This window comes from Podarcis liolepis (assembly GCF_965112155.1).
Source record: "Podarcis liolepis genome assembly, chromosome: Z".
Taxonomy (NCBI): Eukaryota; Metazoa; Chordata; class Lepidosauria; order Squamata; family Lacertidae; genus Podarcis; species Podarcis liolepis.
In genome coordinates, this window is record NC_139570.1 from 10384427 (window position 1) to 10406504 (window position 22078).

The following is a 22078-nucleotide window of genomic DNA, read 5'->3' on the forward strand; positions in this document are numbered from 1 at the left end:
AGTGCTCACCTACAGGAGAAGAAAGGGAGAGTTTATTATCTGCAGAGTTAATGACTTTGGGGTTTGACTTTGGAGTTTGGGGTTGTTGCATATCTCGGAGGATATCTATTACTACAGTATTTTGCACTGGGTGCAACAGCATTGATGAAAAAAAAATAAAAAAAAATTATTGGTTCACCTAACTATGACTAATTCACTTCTTTACAATTATCTGCTTAGTAAACTAGAATGCTATGTATTTTAATTAACTACGTATTTTAATTTAAAAAACTAATGAGACAACAGGTTGCCCATTTTGGGTCTTCTGGACCCAAGATGGGCAACCTGTTTTTGTAATAGTTTTTGTAATAGAACGTTCCCCGGGAATGGAAGGTTTAGCGACCTGCATTCCAACGTACTTTAAGCAGATGCAGGTCCTTGCAACTATCATTTAAGTGCAAGAAACAATGCGTGTTAGATTTTGCATTCCTTTACTGTCCATTTCCGATAGCTAGTTGCAAGCAGGGGACAATTCCACTACCGAGCACAAATTGCAATTAAGTTTCCTTCCCCACTTGTCGCTTTGTAAACTCTTAAGCATTTTCTTGGCTATGTAGAAATGCCATACATCCCGATTACAGGTTAAGGGTAAATTGCAAGCCTTGAGGGAGCGGGTGCCCAGGCGGCTTAGCATCAGTATACAGTGGACTGGGGTGCGGGGGGAACCAGGCTAGTCCCGGGTAAATTGGTTACTAATAGAAAGGGGTCGTGCCTGATTCAACCGGCCTCCAGACACAACAAGAAACTTTGCAAGAAGCGCGGCATGAAGAGGGAGAAAGAAGACCTTTCTCAGAGTCTACTCGAGAGCAGACTTCCCTGCTTTGCGCGCCTCCCGCCTCACCACTTTCCTTGGCGTTCGGCGCCATTTTTGAAGGGCGGGTGGGGGTGGGGAGGGGAATGGCAGTGCCTCGCCCAATTCTACCCGCAGATTCCCAGCGACTGAACCTGGGGTCGTCTAGAGGAGCTACATTGTGAGCAAACAGGTTGAGAATAATAAATTAATTAAACCGAGGAGGATTTACATTTCCGCCATTGCCCAGGCTGGTACAAAAAGGAACATAATTCTATATACAAATAAGAGAATAAATAAAGCTACACGCTCGTTAGCGACTTAAAATGCTGCAAGGTTCCACACACTGCGTTTCATATGGGGTTTTTGTTTTGTTTTTAAACAAAGCTGTACCAGGGGTGCAAGTCCTTTGTTCTGGCATGATACGGGGCGAAGTGGGGGCGATTTTCGTTTTCATTTTCATCTGGTGCTGAAGAAATCCGTTACAACCTATTTGCCGCCCAGCAAGATAGCCCCTCTGGAACTCGCTGCTCACCTGGGCGCACACTTACACCTGAATTTGTACATCTGCCTGTCCCTGGGTACCCAGAGCTTAATGACATGTCCTTTCCCACATCCTTTCAAACACACGTCCCTAACTTGGCAGAGAGAAAGAGAAACATAGAGGAGACCAGAGATGCAGGACAAAACTGTATCAATAAGGGACGTAGCATTTCACATTTAAATACAGGGCAACCATGTATCCGGCGGCAACCCCAGTGGGCACACCAAAGAGGGAGCGGGGATGTCTTCACCCAGTGTACATCACTGGATTTGTTTTCCTGCATCAAACTCCCATTCAACGAAACTTTCTCCATCGCGTGTGGCAAAGCCGGTCTCGAAGGTACACATCGCAGCTTAAAAACTGATGGGATCTGATGGAAAATGGTTTGAGGGAAAGCGTATCAAAGAGGAGTATTTTGAAATAAACTACAGTATACTTATGGATTGTGGCTAATGCCGTGTGCATTAGACTTTAAACAACAGCAGCGGGAGCGCACTGGAGCCACAGTAAGCGGTAACGTGTACACAGCCTGTGTTGCTGGCTACGGCTCACCTGTGCATACAAATATGCATTTATCTTTCACTGCGATCCTATATATGCCTGCTCAGAAGTAAGACCTCTATCTTTCAAGTGAACTTGTTTGCAGTTAAGTGGATCTGGACTGCAGGCTTTATCAGCAAGTTAAAAATAAATAAGTACAGGCGTATAACATTATTAGATGAGTGTGGCTTGTATCTATAAAAGTTGTGTTTTTTTCGTTTTAAGAAGATTCTTTATTACAAACAATTTACACAGAACACCTCATCTGACATTACAGTACATGCCCTTTAACTTCCGATTCACCTCCTTGTGCTTTTTATACCTTACTAGTGTATACGCACTTCGTATTTATTATTCTTCTCAGTTAATTATCGGGGGGGGGATTTTACTCTATAATTTCCTTGAACTTCAAGATTCAATCCGAATCTGTCAGGAGATTTGTGTTACTGCAGTACTTTTAAAGATAGTCTTTGAACCTTATCCAATCTTTACAAAATTTCTGGTTAGAGTTTCCCCTTATTCTCCCAGTCATCCTTGCAAGTTCTGAATATTCTATCTTCTTTGTTTGCCAATCAGCTATTGCGGGGATTACATCACACTGCCAATTTTTTGCTATTAAAATCCTCGCCGCTGTGGTTGCGTACATAAGGAGGGTTCTGGGGGGGGGGTTGTATATCAATGAACATAATGCCTAACAAAAAGGCTTCAGGGTGTTTTTTTTAAACGAAAATTTAAATATCTTTTTGAGTTCGTTATATTTTATGTCCCAAAATGTTCTTATCTTCACACAGTCCCCATCACATTTGCAACCGCTTTTTTGCATCTCCAGCAAACGTCGGAGCTTATCTTCTACATCTTGGCCAGTTCGGCCGGGGTCAGGTACCATCGGTACAGCATTTTCATTATGTTTTCTCTCCAAAGCCTTTCATATATATATATAATGTCCAATATCCTGGGCCCAATGGACCATAACTGATTTTACCTCTTCCTCCTTGATTTCTTGTCTATAAAAGTTAATGGCGCAGAGCAATTTATTATAAAAGTATGCTGCTGTGACTGGACATAATTTGCAAACCTAGCCATTATAGCCAAATCATATAATTATGAATGATGATTACTATTCTTATTTGTCGTCCTAACTTTATTCAACTCATAGGTGCAGATGCAAAGTACTGTTACGTGTGCCTAGAATGGTAACGGTTCAGTTTGAGCTAATGCTGATAACTGTTTACATACATAGACGGATCCGGGTTCACACATTTCTTGATTCCTCTAACAAGCAGCTAGCTGAATGGACCACACTAGAAGCACCTTTTCCACCTGAACATTAGGTAACCCTTATCTCACACTATAATGTAAGAATTGGTACTTTATTTTTAGCAATGCTTAGGTTTTTTTTATAAAGAAAATGACAAAAAATGGCTGTGATAAATTGGCAGCATTTAAAACAAATTGATGCAAACAAATTTAAAATATCTGGAGGGCACCAGGTTGGGTAAACATGTTATATCTGCGCATTATTTGCGGAGTGTCCTATTCCTGCCTCACAGGACGCTATTCCCGTTGCAGTCATCAAACGATGGATTTACAAGTATGCAGACGGACGCTCTTTGTCGGGGCGGGAGCTTTTACCCTTTACTTCCCGAAGACAGACAAATTCATAGAATCACAGAATCATAAAGTCGGAAGGGACACCAAAGGTCCTCTAGTCTAACCCCCTGCAATGCAGGGATCTCAACTAAAGCATCCAGGACAGATGGCATCCAACCTACAAGGAAGCAGAGGCTACCGCCTCTCTTGGGAGTCTGTTGCACCGTCAAACAGCTCTTACTGACAGAAAGTTATTCCTGATGTTTCGTCGGAATCTCCTTCCTTGCCATTGGTTCGAATTCTGCGCTCCAGAACAAGCTTTCTCCCATCCTTCATTTCGGACTTTGGGCCATTAGGGGGCGCTCGAATGAAATAGAACGTTCCCCGGGAAGAGGAGAGTCACGTGACTTGACAGCCGGGCCTGCATTTTTTTTTCTTCCCCGTTTTTGCAAAGCCTTGGAGTTCCTGCTGCCATGGCTGCGATTGCGAAGGCCCTGTTACCCCATTACCAGCACTCGGGACTCGAGACTAACCTCGGCAGGGTCAGCTTTCTGGGGGCTCGGATACCCGCAGAGGTGGAAGCGATGGCCAGGAGTGTTCGGGAGCTGGACAAGGAAACCTTTCGCAAACTCCTCAAAGGTAAACAAACGCTTTGCCGGCAGGACAGGTAGAGGGGTGGGAATCAGTGCCCGCAGGGAACGAGTTATTGCCTTTGAGAGCTTATCCTGCTTAGGCGCTGGTTAGCTTAACCTCCTTCCAGCGTACCTGAAGTGGGCTTGATCGTTGGCTCTGCGTGGCCCTTTCCTCACGCTCCCATCAGTTGCTCTTGACAGCAGGACATCTTGCTGTTACTGCTTTTGTGCTTCTGTCTTAACTGCTTAAGTTTCTTGCGGATTGCTTCCAACGCTGCAATGTGAAACTGACTAGTTAATGTTACAGATAGGTAGCCGTGTTGGTCTGCCATAGTCAAAATAAAAAAAATCCTTCCAGTAGCACCTTAAAGACCAACTAAGTTAGATCTTGGTATGAGCTTTCGTGTGCATGCACACTTCTTCAGATACACGTGTATCTGAAGAAGTGTGCATGCACACGAAAGCTCATACCAAGATCTAACTTAGTTGGTCTTTAAGGTGCTACTGGAAGGATTTTTTTTTATTTTGACTAGTTAATGTGATGGCCACAGGAAATATTGTTAATCAGTTTTGCCATTAAAACAGTTATCGTAATTGCGCTTCTTATAAACTGGGTGGTATAATTTTACTTGCATATTTCCGTTTGTTGCAATGTGCCGGCCCGTTGCTTAGTCCCTTTCCTGGGCAAGGATCTGGAGCGAGTGTTTGCACACCAGATCCAGGCGCTTTTGGAAGAGACTGATTTCCTGGATCAGGGTTTAGGCCTGGATTTGGCACAGAAACTGCTTTGGTCACCTTTGGAGAGAGAGAGAGAAAGGAAACATGTCCCTGTTAATTGTTCTCGACCACTTAGCGCTTTCAATACCATCAGCCATGGTATCTTCCTTGAGTGACTCTGAACTGGGGGTTGGTGGCACCGCTTTGCAGTGGTTCCAGTCCTACTTGGGTGGTTGTTCCCAGAGGGCGTTACTTGGGGAATGCTTTTCAACCCCGTGCAGAATCTGGTGGCCAGGTAGTTCCAGGACTAAAATACAAAACAGATTTTACATATGTATATAGTTTTAATTTTATTAATATTTTAATTGCTTTTTAATGATAGCTTTTTCTGTGCTTGAGCTCCGTCAGGGGAAAAGGTGCAATTTAAAAAATAAATATAAAAGATACTGAAACTATATAATAATGCCATCTGTAATGTCCTCTTCTCAGGTATTTTCCCCTGTGATCTCCAAGCTCAACAACTTTGACATCCTAAAAAAATTCAGCAACTTTGGCTGCCATCCCCCCCCCCCAAAAAAATAATAATCCTGGCTATATCCATGCTTCACATAGTGAAAGACAGAGCTATAGCCAAACCTTTATTTTGTCACACCAAGAATAAAGGTTAACACTTTAGAAGAATTCTAAAATCCGTATTCAGACAGTCCCTTTACTCGGCCTGTGTAAATGCCATGAAATAGTGGGAAAGAAAAAAAAAAGGCAAAGGACCCCTGACGGTTAAGTGCAGTTGCAGACGACTCTGGGGTTGCGGTGCTCATCTCGCTTTACTGGCCAAGGGAGCTGGCGTTTGTCCTCAGACAGTGTTTCCGGGTCATGTGGCCAGCATGACTAAGCGGCTTCTGATGAAACCAGAGCAGTGCACGGAACCGCCATTTACCTTCCCGCTGGAGCAGTACCTATTTATCTACTAGTACTTTGATGTGCTTAAAAATAGTTGAGTCTTAAAATTATTGTGGCAATTCTGTTTCCATTTTTAACCATAAGGGGGAGTGCTTGCACCAATGTTCACCATGGGAGAATTAATTACAGTCATCCCTTGGATTAAAGACACTTCAGGTTAAATCTTTTCAGATTGCGTGCTGCAGTAACCCAGAAGTACCGGAACGGGTTATTTCCAGGTTTTCCCATTCATGCATGCGCAGATGCTGAAAATGACATCACGCACATGCACAGAAGCGCTGAATCGCGACCCAGAGATGCGCAGACGTGGGTTGCGTTCTGCTCCGGTTGTGAATAGGGCTCCGGAACGGATCCCGTTCGCAACCAGAGGTACCACTGTGCTTGGGGAATGCTTTTCAACCCCGTGGAACTTTCAATGTGGGGTTCCACAGGGCTCAATCCTATCCCCCATGTTGTTTAACCTCTACATGAAACCGCTGGGTGGGGTTATCTGGAGGTTTGGAGTATGTTGTCAGCAGTATGCTGATGACACTCCGCTCTAGTTCTCCTTTACATCTGCAGGTGAGACAGTGGAAGTGCTGGACCAGTGTCCTGCCTCAGTAATGGACTGGATGAGAGCCACCAAACTGAAGCTCAATCCAGATTAGACTGAAGCACTGTTAGTGGGTGGTTCCCTAGACCAGATGGCTGGGAGATCGCCTGCTCTTGATGGGGTTACACTTCCTCTGAAGGAGCAGGTTCACAGCTTGGGGGTACTCCTGGATCCTTTGCGAGGCTCAGGTGGCCTCAGTGGCTCAGAGCACCTTCCATCAGCCTGGGCTGGTGGCCCAGCTACGCCCCTATCTGGACAGGGATGGCCTAACTACTGTTGTCTATTTACAGATAGGTAGCCGTGTTGGTCTGCCATAGTCAAAATAAAAAAAAAAAACTTCCAGTAGCACCTTAAAGACCAACTAAGTTAGTTCTTGGTATGAGCTTTCGTGTGCATGCACACTTCTTCAGATACACTGAAACAGAAGTTGTTGTCTATGCTCTGTATATACTGTATATACAGTATATACAGTGTATACTGTATATACAGTATATAATGTATATACAGTATATACTATACTGTTGTCTATGCTCTGGTAACCTCTTGGCTAGATTACTGCAATGTGTTAGAGGTGAAGCTGCCTCTGAGGATGGTTTGGAAACTTCCGCTGGTGCAGAATTTGGTGGCCAGGTTGTTCCAGAACCAAAATACAAAACAGATTTTACATATGTATATAGTTTTAATTCTATTAATATTTTTTTTTTTATGATAGCTTTTTCTATGCTTGAGTTCCCTCAGGGGAAAAGTTGGAATTTAGTAAATAAATATAAAAGATAATGAAACTATATAATAATGCCCCCTGTAATGTCCTCTTCACAGGTATTTCCCCCTCTGATCTCCAAGCTCAACAACTTTGACATCCTAAAAAAAATTCAGCAACTTTGGCCGCCGCCCCCCCCCCCACAAAAATCCTGACTATACCCAGGAAAGTGAAAGAAAGAGCTATAGCCACATGTTTTATTTTGTCACACCAAGAATAAAGGTTAACACTTTAGAAGAATTCTAAAATCCGTATTCGGACAGTGCCTTTACTAGGACTGTGTAAATGCCATGAAATAGTGTGAAAGAAAGGAAAAAGGTAGAGGACCCCTGACAGTTAAGTCCAGTCGCGAACGACTCTGGGGTTGCCTCGCTCATCTCGCTCTATGGGCTGAGGAAGCCAGCATTTGTCCTCAGAGTTTTTCCGGGTCATGTGGCCAGCATGACTAAGCCGCTTCTGACGAAACCAGAGCAGTGCACGGGAACACCATTTACCTTCCCACCAGAGCAGTACTTATTTATCTGCTAGTACAGTGGTACCTAAGGTTAAGAATGTAATTCATTCTGGAGGTCCATTCTTAACCTGTAACTGTTCTTAACCTGAGGTACCACTTTAGCTAATGGGGCCTCCTGCTGCTGCCGCACCACCACTGCGTGATTTCTGTTCTCATCCTGAAGCAAAGTTCTTAACCCGAGGTACTATTTCTGGGTTAGCGGAGTCTGTAACCTGAAGCGTCTGTAATCCGAGGTACCACTGTACTTTGATGTGCTTAAAAATAGTTGAGTCTTAAAATTATTGTGGCAATTCTATTTCCATTTTTTACCATAGGGGGGAGTCCTTGCACAAATGTTCACCATGGGAGAATTAATTACAGTCATACCTCAGGTTAAAGACACTTGGGGTTAAATCTTTTCAGGTTGCGTCCTGCGGTGACCCAGAAGTACCGGAACGGGTTACTTCCGTGTTTCACCGTTCGCGCATGCGCAGATGCTCAAAATGACATCACGAACATGCTTAGAAGTGGTGAATCGCGACCCAGAGACGCGCAGATGCAGGTTGCGTTCTGCTCCGGTTGCGAACAAGGCTCCAGAATGGATCCCGTATGCAACCAGAGGTACCACTGTACTTGGGGAATGCTTTTCAACCCCGTGGAACTTCAGGTTGGGCTTCCGCAGGGCTGAGTCCTATCTCCCATGTTGTTTAACCTCTACATGAAACCAGAGGTTTGGAGTACGCTGTCAGCAGTATGCTGATGACACTCCGCTCTACTTCTCCTTTACACCTGCAGGTGAGACAGTGGAAGTGCTGGACCAGGGTCTTGCCTTGGTAATGGACTGGGTGAGAGCCAACAAATTGAAGCTCAATCCAGATTAGACTGGGTCACTGTTAGTGGGTGGTTCCCTAGACCAGATGGCTGGGAGGTCGCCTGCTCTTGATGGGGTTATACTTCCTCTGAAGGAGCAGGTTCACAGCTTGTGGGTCCTCCTGGGTCTTTTGCTGTCACTTGAGGCTCAGGTGGCCTCAGTGGCCTGGAGTTCCTTCCATCAGCTTGGGCTGGTGGCCCAGCTACGCCCCTATCTGGACAGGGATGGCCTAACTACTGTTGTCTATGCTCTGGTAACCTCTTGGTTAGATTACTGCAATGTGTTAGAGGTGAAGCTGCCCCTGAGGATGGTTTGGAAACTTCAGCTGGTGCAGAATACAGCGGCTAGGTTGTTCACTAAGCAAGACGGTTTGAATATATTACTCCGATCGTGGTCCGATTGCACTGGCTACCAATGAGTTTCCAGGTCAAATTCAAAGTGCTGGTTTTGACCTATAAAGCCTTCAACGGCTCAGGACCACAATACCTCAAGGACCGCCTCTTTCCATATGAACCTACCCACACCCTGAGATCATCTTCTGAGACCCTCCTTTGTGTGCCTCCCCCTTGAGAGGTCCAGAGAGTGGCAGCACAAGAACGGGGCCTTATCTGCAGTGGCTCCCTGTCCCCAGGGAAGTTCGCCTGGCACCTTCATTATACACCTTTAGGTGCCAGGCAAAAACATTCCTTTTTAACTAGGCCTTTCGTTGATCTGATTTACATACTGTGCCCTTTTAAGATGTGTTTTTTTGTGGTGGAGGGCGCTATTGAGTTGTTGTTTTTCTTTTTATTATATATTTTGAGCTTTTATATCTTGAATTTATTCCTTGAACTGCCCTGGGACCCCCAGGTATAGGGCAGTATATAAATTCATTCAATAAATAAATAAATGAAATGAAATGATATCTGTTTTGCAATTAAAACAGTGAGTTGCACTTCTTTGAATTGAAGAAGTGTGCATCAAAATGAATATATTGGTAAAAATAATATACAAAACTGCATTACATTTGGGGAAGTTGCTTGCAAACATGTGTACATAAGTGAACACTGCATGCAAAAATGTGTTTATTAGAGAAACTTCACACTAAAGTACTGATGCATTTTCATGAGTTTTGTTTTAATGAAATTTCCTGCAAAATGTGGAGGACTGCATTTAAGATTGGAAAAGTGAGAAACTGAGAGAACCACAACTGGCAGGTCCTTTCTTGCCTGGTTACTATGCTGGTTCCTGATTTGAAGTTGGCTTGTTCCCGTGGTGGTGTGATATAGTCTCTTTAGCATTAGCTTGTGAGTTGCGTGGGAACTTGTTAGAAGTCCTGGAATAAGGAGCCTAAACACAGGTGCCTCTCATATTCGATGGACTGACTGTGATTGATTCTCAGTTGAACATCTGGCTAGGTCATAGGACAGTCTTAAGCCAAGTTAAGAGCTTTGAGAATTTATATATATACATATATATTGGCCTATTGCGACCTCTTTTTCTGTATGGTGAGTGCTCCTGCCCAGGCTGCACCAAAAAAGGAATTTGGCTACGGAAAAGCATTCTGAATGTGTAAAGCTCAACAACCTTGACATCCTAAAAAAAATTCAGCATCTTTGGCTGCCCCCCCCCTCCCAAATCCTGGCTATATCCATGCTTCACATAGTGAAAGACAGCGCTATAGCCACATGTTTATTTTCTCACAACAAGAATAAAGGTTAACACTTTAGAAGAACAGTGGTGCCTCGCAAGACGAAATTAATTCGTTCCGCAAGTCTCTTCGTCTTGCGGTTTTTTCGTCTTGCGATGCACGGTTTCCCATAGGAATGCATTGAAAATCAATTAATGCGTTCCTAGGGAAACCGCCTTCAGACCAGGTCCGGGGACAGTCTGTCCCCGGACCTCTTCTGAAGGCTGGGGGGGGGGACAAGGGCTTTTCTTCCCACCCCCAGCATTTTAAAAAACCCCGGGACAGCGGAGGACTTCTCCGCTGTCCGGGGCGATCTTAAAATGCTGGCGGGCGGCATTTTAAAATCGCCCCGGACAGCGGAGGACTTCTCCGCTGTCCGGGGCGATTTAAAAGCCCCTGGGAAGGCAGGCAGGGGGGACAAAGACTTTCGCCCCCTGCCCGCCTTCAGAAGGTGTTCCCGCCCCCCGCCCCGCTTCGGAACAGCTTTCCGAAGTGGGGCGGCTGGGGCAGGTGTCCCCGCCCCCCCTCCCCGCTTCGGAACAGCTTTCCGAAGTGGGGCGGCTGGGGCAGGTGTCCCCGCCCCCCCTCCCCGCTTCGGAACAGCTTTCCGAAGTGGGGCGGCTGGGGCAGGTGTCCCCGCCCCCCCTCCCCGCTTCGGAACAGCTTTCCGAAGTGGGGCGGCTGGGGCAGGTGTCCCCGCCCCCCCTCCCCGCTTCGGAACAGCTTTCCGAAGTGGGGCGGCTGGGGCAGGTGTCCCCGCCCCCCCTCCCCGCTTCGGAACAACGTTCCGAAGTGGGGCGGCTGGGGCGGGTGTCCCCGCCCCCCCTCACCACTTCGGAACAGCTTTCCGAAGTGGGGCGGCTGGGGCAGGTGTCCCCGCCCCCCCGCCCCACTTCGGAACAGCTTTCCGAAGTGGGGCGGCTGGGGCAGGTGTCCCCGCCCCCCCTCCCCACTTCGGAACAGCTTTCCGAAGTGGGGCGGCTGGGGTAGGTGTCCCCGCCCCCCCTTCGGAACAGCGTTTTAAAATGCTAGGGGTCGGGAGCGAAGCGCTGCCGACCCCCAGCATTTTAAAACCTTCCCGGGACACGGGGAGACCTTAAAATGCTGGGGGTTGGCAGCGCTTCGCTCCCGACCCCCAGCATTTTAAAACCTTCCCGGGACAGAGACTTCTCTGCTGTCCCTTGGAGATTTTAAAATGCTGGGGGTCAGCAGCGAACGCTTCGCTCCCGCCCGCCAGCATTTTAAGATCGCCCGGGGCAGGCGGGGGGGGGGAAGGCAGGCGGGGGGGAGCAAATACTTTTGCCCCCCGCCGGCCTTCAGAAGAGGTCCTATGGGCCAGCATTTCCCTATGGGCTTTCGTCTTGCGATGCAAGCCCATAGGGAAATTCGTCTTGCGAAGCGCCTCCAAAACAGAAAACCCTTTCGTCTTGCGGGTTTTCCGTCTTGCGAGGCATTCGTCTTGCGGGGTACCACTGAATTCTAAAATCCAAAATAGGACAGTCCCCTTACTAGGACTGTGTAAATGCCATGAAATGGTGTGAAAAATAAAAAAGGTAGAGGACCCCTGACAGTTAAGTCCTGTCGCGAACGACTCTGGGATTGCGGCACACAACTCGCTTTACAAGCCCAGGAGCTGGCGTTTGTTCTCAGACAGTTTTTCCAGGTGATTTGGCCAGCATGACTAAGCCGCTTCTGACGAAACCAGAGCAGTGCACGGAACCACCATTTACCTTCCCGCTGGAGGGGTACTTATTTATCTACTAGTACTTTGATGTGCTTAAAAATAGTTGAGTCTTAAAGATAGGTAGCCGTGTTGGTCTGCCATAGTCAAAATAAAAAAATTCCTTCCAGTAGCACCTTAAAGACCAACTAAGTTAGATCTTGGTATGAGCTTTCGTGTGTATCTGAAGAAGTGTGCATGCACACGAAAGCTCATACCAAGAACTAACTTAGTTGGTCTTTAAGGTGCTACTGGAAGGAATTTTTTTATTTTGAGTCTTAAAATTATTGTTGCAATTCTAGTTCTATTTTTTACCATAAGGGGGAGTTCTTGCACAAATGTTCTCCACGGAAGAATTAATTACTTGGGGAATGCTTTTCAGCCCCATGGAACCTTCAATGTGGTGTTCCGCAGGGCTCAATCCTATCCCCCATGTTGCTTAACGTCTACATGAAACCACTGGGTGGGGTTATCCAGAGGTTTGGAGTACGTTGTCAGCAGTATGCTGATGACACTCCGCTCTAGTTCTCCTTTACACCTGCAGGTGAGACAGTGGAAGTGCTGGACCAGTGTCCTGCCTCGGTGATGGACTGGATGAGACCCACAGGAAATATTGTTAATCAGTTTTGCCATTAAAACAGTTAATTGCGCTTCTTATAAACTGGGTGGTATAATTTTACTTTCATATTTCCGTTTGTTGCAATGTGCCGCCCAGTTTCTTAGCCCCTTTTCCTGGGCAAAGATCTGGAGCGAGTGGTCGCGTACCAGATCCAGGTTCTTTTGGAAGACTGATTTCCTGGAACAGGGTTTAGGCCTGGTTTTGGCACAGAAACTGCTTTGGTCGCCCTGTATGATGAACTTTGGGGGGGGGGGGAGAGAGAGAGAGAGAGAGAGAGAGAGAGAGAGAGAGAGAGAGAGAGAGAAGGGAAACATGTCTCTGTTAATTGCTCTCGACCTCTCAGCAGCTTTTGATACCATCAACCATGGTATCCTTCTTGAGTGAGTCTGAACTGGGGGTTGGTGGCACCGCTTTGCCACAGCGGTTCCAGTCCTTCATGGATGGTTGTTCCCAGGGGCTATGACTTGCCAGCTACGCCCCTATCTGGACAGGGAAGGCCTAACTACTGACTAGTTAATGTGATGGCCACAGGAAATATTGTTAATCAGTTTTGCCATTAAAACAGTTCATTGTGCTTCTTATAAACTGGGTGGTATAATATTATTTGCATATTTCTGTTTGTTGCAATGTGCCGGCCAGTTGCTTAGCCCACTTTCCTGGGCAAGGTTCTGGAGCAAGTGGTCACACACCACTATATAATAATGCCCCCTGTAATGTCCTCTTCACAGGTATTTTTCCCTGTGATCTCCAGGCTCAACTTTGACATCCTAAAAAAAATTCAGCCGCTTCTGGCGAAACCAAAGCAGTGCACAGAAACGCCATTTACCTTCCCACCGGAGCAGTACTTATTTATCTGCTAGTACAGTGGTACCTGAGGTTAAGAACTTAATTCGTTCTGGAGGTCCGTTCTTAACCTGAAACTCTTCTTAACCTGAAGCACCACTTTAGCTAATGGGGCCTCCCGCTGCCGCCATCACACAATTTCTGTTCTCATCCTGAAGCAAAGTTCTTAATCCAAGGTACTATTTCTGGGTTAGCGGAGTCTGTAACCTGAAGCGTCTGTAATCTGAGGTACCACTGTACTCTGATGTGCTTAGAAATAGTTGAGTCTTAAAATTATTGTTGCAATTCTAGTTCCATTTTTTACCATAAAGGGGAGAGATTGCACAAATGTTCACCACGGAAGAATTAATTACAGTGGTACCTCAGATTACAGACGCTTCAGGTTACAGACTCTGCTAACCCAGAAATAGTACCTCGGGTTAAGAACTTTGCTTCAGGGTGAGAACAGAAATTGTGCTCCAGCGGTGCGGCGGCAGCAGGAGGCCCCATTAGCTAAAGTGGTGCTTCAGGTTAAGAACAGTCTCAGGTTAAGAACAGACCTCCTGAATGAATTAAGTACTTAACCCAAGGTACCACTGTACTTGGGGAATGCTTTTCAGCCCTGTGGAACCTTCAATGTGGGGTTCCGCAGGGCTCAATCCTATCCCCCACAATGTTTAACCTCTACACGAAACCACTGGGTGGGGTTATCCAGAGGTTTGGAGTACGTTGTCATCAGTATGCTGAGGACACTCAGCTCTATTTCTCCTTTACATCTGCAGGTGAGACAGAGCAAGTGCTGGACCTTGGTAATGTCTTGCCAGTGGAAGTGCCTTGCCTTGGTAATGGACTGGGTGAGAGCCAACAAACTGAAGCTCAATCCCTGTAAGACTGGGGCACTGTTAGTGGGTGGTTCCCCAGACCAGATGGCTGGGAGGTCGCCTGCTCTTGATGGGGTTACACTTCCTCTGAAGGAGCAGGTTCACAGCTTGTGGGTCCTCCTGGGTCTTTTGCTGTCACTTGAGGCTCAGGTGGCCTCAGTGGCCTGGAGTTCCTTCCATCAGCTTTGGCTGGTGGCCCAGCTACGCCCCTATCTGGACAGAGATGGCCTAACTACTGTTGTCTATGCTCTGGTAACCTCTTGGTTAGATTACTGCAATGTGTTAGAGGTGAAGCTGCCTCTGAAGATGGTTTGGAAACTTCAGCTGGTGCAGAATACAGCGGCTAGGTTGTTCACTAAGCAAGACGGTTTGAATATATTACACCCATCGTGGTCCGATTGCACTGGCTACCAATGAGTTTCCAGGCCAAATTCAAAGTGCTGGTTTTGACCTATAAAGCCTTCAACGGCTCAGGACCACAATACCTCAAGGACCGCCTCTTTCCATATGAACCTACCCACACCCTGAGATCATCTTCTGAGACCCTCCTTTGTGTGCCTCCCCTTTGAGAGGTCCAGAGGGTGGCAACACAAGAACGGGGCCTTATCTGCAGTGGCTCCCTGTCCCCAGGGAAGTTCGCCTGGCACCTTCATTATACACCTTTAGGTGCCAGGCAAAAACATTCCTTTTTAACTAGGCCTTTCGTTGATCTGATTTACATACTGTGCGCTTTTAAAATGTGTTTTTTTGTGGGGGGCGCTATTGAGTTGTTGTTTTTCTTTTTATTATATATTTTGAGCTTTTATATCTTGAATTTATTCCTTGAACTGCCCTGGGACCCCCAGGTATAGGGGAGTATATAAATTCATTCAATAAATAAATAAATGAAATGAAATGAAATGAAATCTGTTTTGCAATTAAAACAGTGAGTTGCACTTCTTTGAATTGAAGAAGTGTGCATCAAAATGGATATATTGGTAAAAATAATATACAAAACTGCATTACATCTGGGGAAGTTGCTTGCAAACATGTGTACATAAGTGAACACTGCATGCAAAAATGTGTTTATTAGAGAAACTTCACACTAAAGTACTGATGCATTTTCATGAGTTTTGTTTTAATGAAATTTCCTGCAAAATGTGGAGGACTGCATTTAAGATTGGAAAAGTGAGAAACTGAGAGAACCACAACTGGCAGGTCCTTTCTTGCCTGGTTACTATGCTGGTTCCTGATTTGAAGTTGGCTTGTTCCCGTGGTGGTGTGATATAGTCTCTTTAGCATTAGCTTGTGAGTTGCGTGGGAACTTGTTAGAAGTCCTGGAATAAGGAGCCTAAACACAGGTGCCTCTCATATTCGATGGACTGACTGTGATTGATTCTCAGTTGAACATCTGGCTAGGTTATAGGACAGTCTTAAGCCAAGTTAAGAGCTTTGAGAATTTATATATATACATATATATTGGCCTATTCTGACCTCTTTTTCTGTATGGTGAGTGCTCCTGCCCAGGCTGCACCAAAAAAGGAATTTGGCTACGGAAAATCATTCTGAATGTGTAAAGCTCAACAACTTTGACATCCTAAAAAAAATTCAGCATCTTTGGCTGCCCCCCTCTCCCAAATCCTGGCTATATCCATGCTTCACATAGTGAAAGACAGCGCTATAGCCACATGTTTATTTTCTCACAACAAGAATAAAGGTTAACACTTTAGAAGAATTCTAAAATCCGAAATAGGACAGTCCCTTTACTAGGACTGTGTAAATGCCATGAAATGGTGTGAAAAATAAAAAAGGTAGAGGACCCCTGACAGTTAAGTCCAGTCGCGAACGACTCTGGGATTGCGGCACACAACTCGCTTTACAAGCCCAGGAGCTGGCGTTTGTTCTCAGACAGTTTTTCCAGGTGATTTGGCCAGCATGACTAAGCCGCTTCTGACGAAACCAGAGCAGTGCACGGAACCACCATTTACCTTCCCGCTGGAGGGGTACTTATTTATCTACTAGTACTTTGATGTGCTTAAAAATAGTTGACTCTTAAAATTATTGTTGCAATTCTAGTTCCATTTTTTACCATAAGGGGGAGTTCTCGCACAAATGTTCTCCACGGAAGAATTAATTACTTGGGGAATGCTTTTCAGCCCCATGGAACCTTCAGTGTGGGGTTCCGCAGGGCTCAATCCTATCCCCCATGTTCCTTAACGTCTACATGAAACCACTGGGTGGGGTTATCCAGAGGTTTGGAGTACGTTGTCAGCAGTATAATGATGACACTCCGCTGTAGTTCTCCTTTACATCTGCAGGTGAGACAGTGGAAGTGCTGGACCAGTGTCTTGCCTCCGTGATGAACTGGATGAGAGCCACAGGAAATATTGTTAATCAGTTTTGCCATTAAAACAGTTAATTGTGCTTCTTATAAACTAGGTGGTATAATTTTACTTGCATATTTCCGTTTGTTGCAATGTGCCGCCCAGTTTCTTAGCCCCTTTTCCTGGGCAGGGATCTGGAGCGAGTGGTCGCGTACCAGATCCAGGTGCTTTTGGAAGAAATTGATTTCCTGGAACAGGGTTTAGGCCTGGTTTTGGCACAGAAACTGCTTTGGTCGCCTTGTATGATGACCTTTGGAGAGAGAGAGAGAGAGAGAGAGAGAGAGAGAGAGAGAGAAGGGAAACATGTCTCTGTTAATTGCTCTCGACCTCTCAGCGGCTTTTGATACCATCAACCATGGTATCTTTCTTGAGTGAGTCTGAACTGGGGGTGGGTGATAATAATAATAATAATAATAATAATAATAAATTTTATTTATATCCCGCCCTCCCCAGCCGAAGCCGGGCTCAGGGCGGCTAACAACACTAAAACTGTGCAACATTATAAAAACATCATAAAAATTAATTAAAATCAAAATTGATGGCAACCATAAACTAAAGTATTGTAAAGATTGCCAAAGGAGGGAGTCAGGCTGTGCCCTAACCAAAGGCCTGGTGGAACAGCTCTGTCTTGCAGGCCCTGCGGAAAGATGTCAAGTCCTGCAGGGCCCTTGTCTCTTGTGACAGAGCGTTCCACCAGGTTGGAGCCGCAGCCGAAAAAGCCCTGGCTCTAGTTGAGGCCAGCCTAACCACTCTGTGGCCTGGGACCTTCAAGATGTTTTTATTTGAGGACCGTAAGTTCCTCTGTGGGGCATACCAGGAGAGGCGGTCCCGTAGATACGAGGGTCCTAGGCCGTGTAGGGCTTTGAAGGTTAAAACCAGCACCTTAAACCTGATCCTGCACTCCACCGGGAGCCAGTGCAGCTGGTATAGCACCGGATGAATGTGATCCCGCAGCGAAGACCCCGTAAGGAGTCTCGCTGCGGCATTCTGCACCCGCTGGAGTTTCTGGGTCAGTCTCAAGGGCAGCCCCACGTAGAGCGAGTTACAATAATCCAGTCTGGAGGTGACCGTCACGTGGATCACAGTGGCTAGGTCAGGGCGAGAGAGGTAAGGAGCCAACTGCTTAGCTTGGCGGAGATGAAAAAATGCCGCCTTTGTTATAGCTGCAATCTGCGCCTCCATGGAGAGGGAGGTATCGAAGATTACACCCAAACTCTTAACGGACGGTGCTGGCACTAATTGCACCCCCGCAAGAGATGGGAGTTGCCCCCTCAATCCCATATCGTCCCGTCCCAGCCAGAGGACCTCTGTCTTCGAAGGATTTAACTTCAACCGGCTCCCACGTAACCATCCAGCCACAGCTTCCAAGCATCTGATCAGTATGTCTGGGGCCGAGTCAGGATGGCCATCCATCAACAGATAGAGTTGGGTGTCATCAGCATACTGATGGCAGCCCAGCCCAAAACTCCGGACAAGCTGGGCGAGGGGGCGCATAAAGATGTTAAAAAGCATCGGGGAGAGAATCGCACCCTGAGGTACTCCACACACCAAGGAGTGGCGGGATGACAGTTCCCCCCCAAGCGCCACCCTCTGTCCCCGACCAGAGAGAAACGAGCGCAGCCATTGAAGGACTGTGCCCTGGATCCCCACGTCGGCGAGGCGGTGGTCCAGAAGTTCGTGATCAACCATGTCGAAAGCTGCTGACAGATCTAGAAGAATCAGCAGCCCCGACCCGCCTCGATCCAGCTGTCTACGAAGATCATCTGTTAGGGCGACCAGAGCCGTCTCGGTCCCATGACCAGCGCGGAAGCCGGACTGGAATGGATCCAGAGCCGATGTTTCATCCAGAAACCTACCAAGCTGTTCAGCAACCGCTCTCTCAATCACCTTACCCAGGAATGGAAGATTTGAAACTGGGCGGTAATTGGATAGATCTAAGGGATCTAATGGTGTTTTCTTTAAGAGCGGACGCACCACTGCCTCCTTCAGTTCCCCTGGGAATGTCCCGGTGCCAAGGGACAAATTGATGATATCCCCCAGGGGGGCCCGCACCTCGTCTGGACACGCTCTAATCAGCCAAGACGGGCACGGGTCGAGAGGACAAGTGGTGGGCTTTCCAGCTCAGAGGAGTCTGTCCACATCGGCTGGGGATATCCGGTCAAAGTGGTCCAATACTGGACCCGAGGACAGTCGAGGGGCCTCCAGTTCCTTTATTGTATCCAAATTGGCAGGGAGGTCATGGCGGAGCGACAGGACCTTCTCCGCAAAAAAGCTCGCAAATGCCTCACAGCTGTGTGTCAAATTGTTATTTAAATTTGGCTGTCCTTCGAGGGACGTTAAAGACCGAATTATACTAAATAATTGTGCCGGGCGAGAGCTAGCGGATGCAATGGAGGCCGAGAAGTAGGACTTCTTAGCGGCCTTCACTGCCATCTCGTAGGTTTTCATAAAAACCCTATAAGATGTTCTTGAGGCTCCGTCACGGGCACCCCGCCATACTCGCTCTAGCCGTCTGAGGTCCCGCTTCATTTTCCGGAGCTCCTCAGTAAACCAGGGAGCCCGGTTTCTGCGGGGTCGCAGAGGGCGTTTAGGTGCGATCTCATTGATGGCTGCCAGGAGCTGGGTATTCCAGCCCTCAACAAGCTCAGTCAATGAGTCGCCAGGGGGAGAAAGGTCCCACAAGGCTTGACGGAATCTATCAGGGTCCATCAGCCTCCGCGGGCGAGCCCAAATCGGCTCACCACCTAAGCAGGGTGGGGGTGGAACGTCAATCCTGGCTTTCAGAGCGTAGTGATCAGACCATGGCACCTTCATCGAAGGAAACATGATCACATCTATACCGACGCCAAAGATCAAATCCAGCGTGTGGCCTGCTTGATGTGTGGGGCCCGAAACAAACTGGGAGAGCCCTAGTGTCACCATGGAAGACACCAGGTCCAGAGCCTGTGAGGAGGGAGTGGCATCGGCATGGATGTTGAAGTCCCCCAATACCAATAGGTTAGGGAACTCCAAGGCCCAGCCGGCCACCGCTTCCAGCAGGCCTGACAGGGTGGCTGCTGGTGCGCTAGGTGGCCGGTACACCAGCCAGACAGCCAAGCTCACCTCGGAGCCCCACACTAGGCCAACACATTCAATGCCGGGGATCGATGGTGGTGGTAGAGCCCTGAAAGAACAATCTTCCCGGATTAATAGTGCCACCCCTCCCCCCCGGCCCACAGTCCGTGACTGGTGGAGGACGGAAAAACCTGGGGGCGCCATCTCTCGTAAGGTAACAGTATCCCCTTCGCGCACCCAGGTCTCCGTCACGCAAGCCAGGTCGACCCCCTGCGAGATGATGAAATCTCGCAGGGTGGCGGTTTTGTTGCCTATAGACCTGGCATTGCACAACACCAGTGATGGAGGTGAGTAATCCTTGCTCACCCTACCCTCGTCTCTCGGGATGGGGCGCAGATTGGAAGGGGTACGAGCATATCCATATCTCGATCCCCTTCGCCTATGACATCTGCCCCCACCACCATACCTCCCTCGCCCCTCCACAGTAGGAATCCCAGGCCTCATACTCGCCTCCATTTACAAAATATAAAAGCAAAGAAACAATTACCCCAAAACAAAACCAATCCCCACCCCACTCAACAACCATCCCAACCCCAAATAAAACAAAACAAAATAAAAATACATGGATAAAAACCACCGTTTCTGGTGATACAACAAAGTAAAAAGTAAAAACAGGGGTTCCAGTCCTACATGGATGGTTGTTCCCAGAGGCTGTTACTTGCCCAGCTACGCCCCTATCTGGACAGGGAAGGCCTAACTACTGACTAGTTAATGTGATGGCCACAGAAAATATTGTTAATCAGTTTTGCCAATAAAAAAGTTCATTGTGCTTCTTATAAAGTGGGTGGTATAATATTACTTGCATATTTCTGTTTGTTGCAATGTGCTGGCCAGTTGCTTAGCCCACTTTCCTGGGCAAGGTTCTGGAGCGAGTGGTCACACACCACTATATAATAATGCCCCCTGTAATGTCCTCTTCACAGGTACCGTATTTTTCGCTCTATAACACGCACCTGACCATAACACGCACATAGTTTTTAGAGGAGGAAAATCCGTAGGCATGCCACCTGTAGGCATTCCCTCCATAACACGCACAGACATTTCCCCTTACTTTTTAGGAGGAAAAAAGTGAGTGTTATGGTGCAAAAAATATGGTATTTTTCCCTGTGATCTCCAGGCTCAACAACTTTGACATCCTAAAAAAAATTCAGCCGCTTCTGGCAAAACCAAAGCAGTGCACAGAAACGCCATTTACCTTCCCACCGGAGCAGTACTTATTTATCTGCTAGTACAGTGGTACCTGAGGTTAAGAACTTAATTCATTCTGGAGGTCCGTTCTTAACCTGAAACTCTTCTTAACCTGAAGCACCACTTTAGCTAATGTGGCCTCCCGCTGCCGCCATCGCACAATTTCTGTTCTCATCCTGAAGCAAAGTTCTTAATCCAAGGTACTATTTCTGGGTTAGCGGAGTCCGTAACCTGAAGCGTCTGTAATCCGAGGTACCACTGTACTCTGATGTGCTTAGAAATAGTTGAGTCTTAAAATTATTGTTGCAATTCTAGTTCCATTTTTTACCATAAAGGGGAGAGATTGCACAAATGTTCACCACGGAAGAATTAATTACCGTGGTACCTCGGGTTACATACGCTTCAGGTTACATACGCTTCAGGTTACAGACTCCGCTAACCCAGAAATAGTACCTCGGGTTAAGAACTTTGCTTCAGGATGAGAACAGAAATTGTGCTCCAGTGGCGCGGCAGCAGCAGGAGGCCCCATTAGCTAAAGTGGTGCTTCAGGTTAAGAACAGTCTCAGGTTAAGAACAGACCTCCTGAATGAATTAAGTACTTAACCCAAGGTACCACTGTACTTGGGGAATGCTTTTCAGCCCTGTGGAACCTTCAATGTGGGGTTCCGCAGGGCTCAATCCTATCCCCCACAATGTTTAACCTCTACACGAAACCACTGGGTGGGGTTATCCAGAGGTTTGGAGTACGTTGTCATCAGTATGCTGAGGACACTCAGCTCTATTTCTCCTTTACATCTGCAGGTGAGACAGAGCAAGTGCTGGACCTTGGTAATGTCTTGCCAGTGGAAGTGCCTTGCCTTGGTAATGGACTGGGTGAGAGCCAACAAACTGAAGCTCAATCCCTGTAAGACTGGGGCACTGTTAGTGGGTGGTTCCCCAGACCAGATGGCTGGGAGGTCGCCTGCTCTTGATGGGGTTACACTTCCTCTGAAGGAGCAGGTTCACAGCTTGTGGGTCCTCCTGGGTCTTTTGCTGTCACTTGAGGCTCAGGTGGCCTCAGTGGCCTGGAGTTCCTTCCATCAGCTTTGGCTGGTGGCCCAGCTACGCCCCTATCTGGACAGAGATGGCCTAACTACTGTTGTCTATGCTCTGGTAACCTCTTGGTTAGATTACT

At 47.1% G+C, this 22078-nt stretch overlaps 1 protein-coding gene across 1 annotated transcript in view; it reads left to right on the plus strand.

The window, feature by feature from the left end:
- Positions 1–3915: 3915 nt before the first annotated feature.
- Positions 3916–22078, plus strand: part of COMMD5 (COMM domain containing 5) — a 55638-nt gene continuing 37475 nt past the window's right edge. Inside the window, exon 1 of the mRNA XM_083486617.1 lies at positions 3916–4142. Within this exon, the coding sequence (XP_083342743.1) occupies positions 3977–4142 (166 nt within the window). The 5' untranslated portion in view covers positions 3916–3976. The remainder of the gene's footprint in view (positions 4143–22078) is intronic.